The sequence below is a fragment of the Ahaetulla prasina genome, chromosome 9, assembly GCF_028640845.1.
Source record: "Ahaetulla prasina isolate Xishuangbanna chromosome 9, ASM2864084v1, whole genome shotgun sequence".
NCBI lineage: Eukaryota > Metazoa > Chordata > Lepidosauria > Squamata > Colubridae > Ahaetulla > Ahaetulla prasina.
In genome coordinates, this window is record NC_080547.1 from 6,299,809 (window position 1) to 6,309,497 (window position 9,689).

The 9,689-nt window shown below is 44.2% G+C and overlaps 1 protein-coding gene across 1 annotated transcript; it reads right to left on the reverse strand.

Annotated features, from left to right (window-relative positions):
* Nucleotides 1-7,499: 7,499 nt before the first annotated feature.
* Nucleotides 7,500-9,172, reverse strand: TCIM (transcriptional and immune response regulator). Its single transcript, XM_058194392.1, has one exon. It carries the CDS (start codon nt 9,052-9,054, stop codon nt 8,767-8,769), a length of 288 nt encoding a protein of 95 aa, XP_058050375.1. The 5' UTR covers nt 9,055-9,172; the 3' UTR covers nt 7,500-8,766.
* Nucleotides 9,173-9,689: the final 517 nt, after the last annotated feature.

The following is a 9,689-nucleotide window of genomic DNA, read 5'->3' on the forward strand; positions in this document are numbered from 1 at the left end:
AAGTCTGTGTTTGATAGAATAGAATAGAATAGAATAGAATAGAATTTTATTGGCCAAGTGTGATTGGACACACAAGGAATTTGTCTTGGTGCATATGCTCTCAGTGTACATAAAAGAAAAGATACGTTCATCAAGGTACAACATTTACAACACAATTGATGATCAATATATCAATATAAATCATAAGGATTGCCAGCAACAAGTTATAGTCATACAGTCATAAGTGGAAAGAGATTGGTGATGGGAACTATGAAACGATTAATAGTAGTGCAGATTCAGTAAATAGTCTGACAGTGTTTTTCTTGTTGGGTTGCTAAACTAAAACTAAAAGGAATTTAACTTTTTTTTTTCCCCTTGGCTATTGTGTACTCTGATAATAGAAGCAGTGTCAGGCACAAAGAATCAGCACCACAGGTTAGGTGGCAGCATAGAAGATTTATTCAAAGCTATGCACAAGAATCCGGTCCACTAAAGTTCAACGCTAAACTGGTGCCTGATAAGGGTTAATGGAATTCAGGCGGGCTGGGACTTGGAGTGGATATACGCAATAACTCTAAAATGATGACATGTTTGCCCGCTCAATTCTGCCTGCCTTACTCCTACAAGGAGTAAACTCATCTCCCAAATCTAAACAGAGTCAGATCTGCTTAGTATTTGGATGACTGTTTTCGATATATTTCATCCTTACCAGGAATTATGAGACCTATGTAGCCAAATCTCCTACTGGGAACTGTGTTCAGGAAATATTGGGTTTTAGACATTTAGCAATGACACTTAGATTTATATACCACTTCACAGTGCTCTCTAAGCAGTTTACAGAGTCAGCCTCTTGCCCCCAACAATCTGGGTCCTCATTTTACCCACCTCGGAAGGATGGAAGGCTGAGTCAACCTTGAGCTGGGATGGATGGATGGATGGATGGATGGATGGATGGATGGATGGATGGATGGGAAAGGAAGGGAAGGGAAGGGAAGGGAAGGGAAGGGAAGAAAGAAGGAAGGAAGGAAGGAAGGAAGGAAGGAAGGAAGGAAGGAAGGAAGGAAGGAAGGAAGGAAGGAAGGAAGGAAGGAAGGAAGGAAGGAAGAAAAATAGCAGTAGCACTTAGACTTATATACCACTTCATGGTGCTTTTACAACCCTCTCTAAGCAGTTTACAGAGTCAGCCTCTTGCCCCCAACAATCTGGGTCCTCATTTTACCCACCTCGGAAGGATGGAAGGCTGAGTCAACCTTGAGCTGGGATGGATGGATGGATGGATGGATGGATGGATGGATGGATGGATGGATGGATGGGAAAGGAAGGGAAGGGAAGGGAAGGAAAGGGAGGAAAGAAGGAAGGAAGGAAGGAAGGAAGGAAGGAAGGAAGGAAGGAAGGAAGGAAGGAAGGAAGGAAGGAAAATAGCAGTAGTACTTAGACTTATATACCACTTTCCGGTTTCCGACCCGGGTACAGCACGGAGACAGCTTTGGTCGCATTGGTGGATGACCTCTGGAGGGCCCGGAATAGAGGTTATTCCTCTGCCCTGGTTCTCCTTGATCTCTCAGCGGCTTTTGATACCATCGACCATGGTATCCTGCTGCGACGGTTGGGGGGATTGGGTGTGGGAGGCACCGTACTTCGGTGGTTCTCATCCTATCTCTCCGACCGATCGCAGACGGTGTTGGCAGGGGGGCAGAGGTCGACCTCGAGGCGCCTCCTTTGTGGGGTGCCACAGGGGTCGGTTCTCTCGCCTCTCCTGTTCAACATCTACATGAAGCCGCTGGGCGAGGTCATCAGTGGTTTTGGGGTGAGTTATCAACTGTACGCGGATGACACCCAGCTGTACATTTCCACCCCTGACCACCCCAATGAAGCTGTTGAAGTGTTGTCTTGGTGTGTGGAGGCCGTACGGGTCTGGATGGGGAGAAACAGGCTCAGGCTCAACCCCTCCAAGACTGAGTGGCTGTGGATGCTGGCATCCCGGTACAGTCAGCTGCAACCGCGGCTGACTGTTGGAGGCGAATCATTGGCCCCAATGGAGAGGGTGCGCAATTTGGGGGTTCTCCTGGATGGACGGTTGTCCTTTGAAGATCATTTGGCGACCGTCTCCAGGAGAGCTTTTTACCAGGTTCGCCTGGTCCGCCAGTTGCGCCCCTTTCTAGACCGGGATGCCTTATGCACGGTCACTCATGCCCTCGTCACTTCTCGCCTGGACTACTGTAACGCTCTCTACATGGGACTCCCCTTGAGGTGCACCCGGAGACTTCAGTTAGTTCAGAATGCAGCCGCGCGGGTGATAGAGGGAGCCACTCGTGGCTCCCATATAACACCGATCCTGCGCAGGCTGCACTGGCTACCTGTGGTTTTCCGAGTGCACTTCAAGGTGTTGGTTACCACCTTTAAAGCGCTCCATGGCATAGGACCGGGATATCTTCTGGACCGCCTTCTGTTACCACATGCCTCCCACCGACCGGTACGCTCTCATAGAGAGGGCCTCCTCAGGGTGCCGTCAGCCAGACAGTGCAGGCTGGCGACCCCCAGGGGGAGAGCCTTCTCTGTGGGGGCACCTACTCTCTGGAATGAGCTTCCCTCAGGACTTCGACAACTTCCAGACCTCCGGACTTTTCGCCGCGAGCTTAAAACATATCTATTCTTTCGAGCAGGACTGGCTTAATAGGGTTTTAAATATGGATTTTATTGGGGTTTATTTTATATTTTGTATTGTATTTTAAATTTAGGCTATTGGAATAAGTTTTTTAAAATATTGTTTTTATTGAATGTATTGTCTTTATTTTATCTGCCTGTTCACCGCCCTGAGTCCTCCGGGAGAAGGGCGGTATACAAATTAAATTATTATTATTATTATTATTATTATTATTATTATTATTATTATTATTATTATTATTATTATTATTATTATTATTATTATTATTATTATTATTATTTATGGTGCTTTTACAGCCCTCTCTAAGAGGTTTACAGAGTCAGCCTCTTGCCCCCAACAATCTGGGTCCTCATTTTACCCACCTCGGAAGGATGGAAGGCTGAGTCAACCTTGAGCTGGGATGGATGGATGGATGGATGGATGGATGGGAAAGGAAGGGAAGGGAAGGGGAGGAAAGGGAAGAGAGGAAAGAAGGAAGGAAGGAAGGAAGGAAGGAAGGAAGGAAGGAAGGAAGGAAGGAAGGAAGGAAGGAAAATAGCAGTAGTACTTATATACCACTTTATGGTGCTTTTACAGCCCTCTCTAAGAGGTTTAGAGAGTCAGCCTCTTGTCCCCAACAATCTGGGTCCTCCTTTTACCCACCTTGGAAGGATGGAAGGCTGAGTCAACCTTGAGCTGGGATGGATGGATGGGTGGATGGATGGATGGGAAAGGAAGGGAAGGGAAGGGGAGGAAAGGGAAGAGAGGAAAGAAGGAAGGAAGGAAGGAAGGAAGGAAGGAAGGAAGGAAGGAAGGAAGGAAGGAAGGAAGGAAGGAAGGAAGGAAGGAAGAAAAATAGCAGTAGTACTTAGACTTATATACCACTTTATGGTGCTTTTACAGCCCTCTCTAAGCGGTTTACAGACTCAGCCTCTTGCCCCCAACAATCTGGGTCCTCATTTTACCCACCTCGGAAGGATGGAAGGCTGAGTCAACCTTGAGCTGGGATGGATCGAACTTCCTGGCTGTGGGCAGAGTTAGCCTGCAATACAGCACTCTAACCATTGCTCCTTCCTACCTTCCTTCCTTCCTTCGCAATAGCCCTTAGACTTATATACTGCTTCACAGCACTTTCCAGCCCTCTCTAAGCTGTTTACAGAGTCACCCTCTTGTTCCCAACCATCTGGGTCCTCATTTTACCCACCTCGGAAGGATGGAAGGCTGAGTCAATCTTGAGCCAGTTTGGTCAGGATCGAACTGCTGGCAGTGGGCAGAGTTAGCCTTCAATACTGCCTTCTAACCACAGGGAGGGAGGGAGGAAGAAGGGAAGGAAGGAAGGAAGGAAGGAAGGAAGGAAGGAAGGAAGGAAGGAAGGAAGGAAGGAAGGAAGGAAGGAAGGAAGGAAGGAAGGAAGATAGCAATAGCCCTTAGACCTATACACTGCTTCAAAGTGCTTTCCAGCCCTCTCTAAGCGGTTTACAGAGTCAGCCTCTTGCCCCCAACAATCTGGGTCTTCATTTTACCCACCTCGGAAGGATGGAAGGCTGAGTCGACCTTGAGCCTGGTGATTTAAATGTAGCTTTAGGAGCTATCCTGATCCTTATGCTCAGTGGCATTGTAAGAGGGGATATATTAACACTTTCTGAATGGTATAATATACTGTTTTTAGTCCACCTTCCCTTCAGCTCTTGGAGCAGAGAGGTGACGTTATGTCATGCTTCCGTGCTGGAGTTTTTACACAACTTCTGGCCTCTCTTGGATGTACGCTTCTAAAAATAGAAAAATGCTCCCCCCTCCCTCCAAAGCCCAGCACATGGGAGCATGACCTAAAGCCACATCTGTCTCTCTCTGGCATAAGAGCCTAAAGAAACATATACTCCATAAACCAGAGATTCTCAAAGCTTCGCAATTCTGAGTTGTGTAGACTTCAACTCCCAGAATTCCATTCTGGCTGGGGAACTCTGGGAGTTGAAGTCCACCCATCTTAGAGTAGCTGAGGTTAAGAAACTCTTCTGATACGTACTTGGTTGGGGGGGAAGTGGGCAGAGAATCTGAGTAAAACACTGAGTAAGCCACACTTGGAATATTGCATCCAGTTTTGGTCGCCACGATGTAAAAAAGATGTTGAGACTCTAGAAAGAGTGCAGAGAAGAGCAACAAAGATGATTAGGGGACCGGAGGATAAAACATATGAAGAACGGTTGCAGGAACTGGGTATGTCTAGTTTAACAAAAAGAAGGACTAGGGGAGACAGGACAGCAGGGTTCCAATATCTCAGGGGTTGCCACAAAGAAGAGGGAGTTAAACTATTCTCCAAAGCACCTGAGGGCAGGACAAGAAGCAACCGGTGGAAACTAATCAAGGAAAGAAGCAACTTAGAACGAAGGAGAAATTTCCTGACAGTTAGAACAATTAATCAGTGGAACGACTTGCCTGCAGAAGTTGTGAATGCTCCAACACTGCAAATTTTTAAGAAAATGTTGGATAACCATCTGACTGAGATGGTGTAGGGTTTCCTGCCTGGGCAGGGGGTTAGACTAGAAGACCTCCAAGGTCCCTTCCAACTCTGTTGTTATATTATATTATATTATATTATATTATATTATATTATATTATATTATATTATATTATATTATATTATATTATATTATTATATTATATTATATTATATTATATTATATTATATTATATTATATTATATTATATTATTATATTATATTATATTATATTATATTATATTATATTATATTATATTATATTATATTATATTATATTATATTATAGTTATGAATTATAGCCAAGACAACTTGGTGGATCTAAATATGTTAGATGTGTCCAATTGCTATGCTCAACTTAAGGGAGACCTTAATTTTATTGGCTATTATAGAAAAAAAGCTGTTGTTTTTTTTAAAAAATGATTAATATTGTCTACATGAGTCAGAGGGCAAAGCATCCGTAGATAAAACAGACTCAAGAAAGGGACGCGTGGAAACATAAAATCATATGGCTGGAAAGGACCATGGAGGTCTTCTACTTCAACTCCCTGCCCAAGGCAGGAAACTCTTATATATGTGCCAAGAGAACTCTTGGGTAATGACTTTGGGGTGGTTGGTTCATAGAGGCTGAACCCTAAATCTGGGATAAGCAAGTACCATCGTTGGGTTGATAGGCCCAAAGAAACCCCATTTTGGCTTAAGCGCAGGGATGGCTTAAAGAACATGCTAACGAAACCATGGTTGAACTTCAACCATATTTTAACTTTGCTTAGTGTGTTATGCAATGTTATGCAATATATATATGCGGGCCTATCAAATATGAACTGCTATGGACAAGAAATTGGGGGGGGGGGGTTTAAGGTAAAGATAAAGATAAAGGTTCCCCTTGCACATATGTGCTAGTCGTTCCCGACTCTAGGGGGCGGTGCTCATCTCTGTTTCAAAGCCGAAGAGCCAGCACTGTCCGAAGACGTCTCCGTGGTCATGTGACCAGCATGACTCAACGCCAAAGGCGCACGGAATGCTGTTCCCTTCCCACCAAAGGTGGTCCCTATTTTTCTACTTGCCTTTTTTAGGTGCTTTTGAACTGCTAGGTTGGCAGAAGCTGGGACAAATAACGGGAGCTCACCCTGTTACGCGGCAGCACTAGGGATTCGAACCGCTGAACTGCCAACCTTTTGATCGACAAGCTCAGCATCTTAGCCATTGAGCCATCGCATCCCTACCATCTACTACCATCGTAAGATAGCAATGAGAAAATGAAAACTCTCAAGTGTTTGCTGAGGAAGATGAATATCCTTGAGGCTCTTTTAGCTGATCTCTCAACCAGCATCGGTGCATTGCCTCGCGAGACACAATTTTTTTCCCTTATCAAACCTGCATTCAATTGGCAAATCTCAATTTCCAGGTCTTTGCAAAGTGTAAAATAGCTCAGGAAGGGCACTAAATAGCCTAGCACTAAAGAAAGGGTAAAAATAAGCCCCTCGATAACTGCTCGGGGCAATTTTTTCCTCTCCTAAAGTCCTTCAGTGCAATTAGCAGAGCGATTGGACCTACTTGAATATTACTTAATTTGCCCAATATACTCTGATCGCTTAAGTTTGCAACTGTATAACTTGACTCCAACGATGGTGTCAGTGAGAAGCGGCTTACATCCGTTGCAACTTTCTTTCCCCCCCCCCCCCCCCGCCTCACCCCTCCACCGAGAAAAGTAGCTTCAAAGGATGCAGTTTTGATCTGTTTCTAGCTAATGTTTTAATCTTCAGCAACCGGATGTGGAATTGAGGTTGCTCGGTTTCCTTTGAGCGTCACTAAACCTCAGCTATACAACGGGAATAATCTTTGGGTATGTGTAGTCTAGCGGAAAGAAGGACTAGGGGAGACACGATAGCAGTGTTTCAATATTTGAGGGGCTTCCACAAAGGGATGGTCAATCTATTTATCCAAAGCCCCTGAAGGCAGGACAAGAAGCAACGGATGGAAACTTATCAAGGGGAGAGCCAACCTAGGGGGGAAAAAGGGGGGGGAGAAATTTCCTGATACTGAGAACAATTAACCAGTGCAATGGTTTGCCTTCAGAAGTAGATCTGGAGGCTTTTAAAAAGAGACTGGACAGCTATTTGTCCAGAGTAGTATAGGGTCTCCTGCTTTAGCAAGGTGTTGGATGAAAAGGCTTTCAAGTTCACTTCCATCTCCGTTACTCTATGTTCTATGTTTGTACTTCAAACCTTTTGAAGAGGTTGAGCAGTTAAGAGATTGCATAAGGGACCTAAAGCAATGAAAAAAATGTGATGATGTAATCTTTCTGGGGCCCACACAGCTTGGAAAGATAACCAGGAATTCAAAGGCACCGAGAAGGAAAGTGATTACAGCTTTTTGGGAAGCTTCAACAAACACAAATCATTTAATCTTTTTAAAAATTCAGATGCATCAGGGCTCGTGTTTCTTAAACATACATCATGAAATTTACTTTGCATATGCTCAGAATTATCTCAATTTTGACAGCATTGGAAGGCTGGTATTTAGAAAAGAAGATTCTGAATATAATCTTCACTGAAATTTAGTTTAAGGAAGATGTATTAGTGGTTCATTTTATCATGTTCATCTATTACAAATAAACAAAAAAAGATATTTCATTTTGGGTTTTGCTTTTTTTTAAAAAAAAAGTTTTTTGTTCTGAAACATTCCCTATCAAATGTTAGGTTGATCTGGCACTTCAAAGGATAGAAGTTTTTAGGAAATTGAGAACCAACTTCGCTTGCCAAACAAAGCATTTCAAATCAAGAGCAATGTATATCAACTTCATAATTTATTTGTTCCACCATTCAGCATATGCAATAAATTAATGCCCATTACTACAGCATCATCATCATCCACATAGCTTATTAACTTGTTAAGTTCATTACTATGGCAGAAATAGAAAAAAAAAAAAAGTGAATGTAATGTCTCATCAAAGAGACTTTCATAGTTCAGAAAAGTCAGGAGGAAAGTTTCTTTTTTTTAAAAAAAAAAGAAGAAGAAGTTTGTGCAACTTGTTTTAAAAAACGGAAGAGAAAACAGGATTGCTTCACACCAGTCCTGGAAACAAAAAGTTCTATCTCAGGAAAATAGTTGACTTGCAGACCTTCTCCGGTGCATTTTTAGCAAATGCAAATGGATAAACGCGGATTGCTGCCTGATCTCCTGTGATCCCAGCAGAGAAGAGAAAAGCACCTTATGGAAGGTTTTGCGCGCTCAATAAACACACGTCCAGAAAGACTGTCAGGCAAGCCGGCCGTTTAGTCCAGGAGAAAAAAAATCACACACAGAGTCTATTTCTCCCTCCAGGCTGCCAGGAAAAAAAATGTTGCAGTTGTCCGTTCCGCCACTTTTCCATCCTTTTGTGGCTCAGGATCTGCTGCTTTCATCATTTTGATGAGTGAGTGACTCCCTTCGGAGGATTCAAGTTGGATTCTGCAGAAGACGTGCACACAACGCAGTGAGTGAGGATGGAACGACCCCTGACTGACATGTCCAAGCATCCTCTATCTCGGTACCAGGCGTTGGAGATGCTGGCGAGCGAAAAGGATAACACCAGCAGAAGAGCTGTGCAATATATATATATATATTTTGTGTGTGTGTTGATCACCATCTTGCTTTTGTGGCTCTTCAGTGGATTTTGATGGAATGTTTCCCGAACTTCAGGAACTGGAAAAGTTTTTCTCGGGTTCTCTGCTTCAGAGCCATGAGGGATCTGGCTTTTTCCTCCAGATCTTGGTCGGTGGCCAAGATAATCTTAGCTCTTTCCTCTGCTTTCCTGTCGCCGGAGTTTTTGAAGAGCTTTTCCAGAGTCTCTTGATCCAGGTTCTCAAAGATGTTGGGCACAGCTTTCTTACGCAAGGCGGTGTCGAAGCGATAGCCGTGAACGGATGGGCTGACTCTCAGAGAGGTGGACATGCTTGCTGGCGTCCGGTTTGCTCCTCACCACTTCCAAGGGATGTCAAGAGGCAGCCGTAGGGTTGGCCTGGTGAGTTGTTTGCCCGTAGGAAGCCGGTAGAGAACTCCTGGGCATGGCACTGCTATTTAAAGGCAGCCCAAAGGCTGAGGAGGAAGCTCATGTTACAACGATGACATCACGACTAGTTCAACATCCAATAATCAAAAGCCAGTTTAACAGTTGAAATGCCAGTTTTCTCCTCTCTCTCCCTCTCTCTCTCTTTCTCTTTCTCTTTCCCTCTCCCTCTCTCTCTCTCTCTCTTTCTCTCTCTCTTTCCCTCTCTTTCCCTCTCTTTCCCTCTCTTTCTCTCTCTCTTTCCCTCTCTTACTCTCTCTCTCTCCTCTCTCCTCTCTCTCTCCTCTCTTTCTCTTCTCTCTCTCCTCTCTTTCTCTCTCTTTCCCTCTCTTCCTCTCTCTTCTCTCTCTCTCTCTCTTCTTCTCTCTCTCTCTTTCCTCTCTTTCTCTTTCTCCTTCTTTCTCTCTCTCTGTCTCTGCCTCTCTCTCTCTCACTCTCTCTCTCTCTCTCTCTTTCCTCTCTCTCTCTCTCTCTCTCTCTCCCTCTTTCTCTCTCTCTCTCCTCTCTCTCTCTTTCCCTC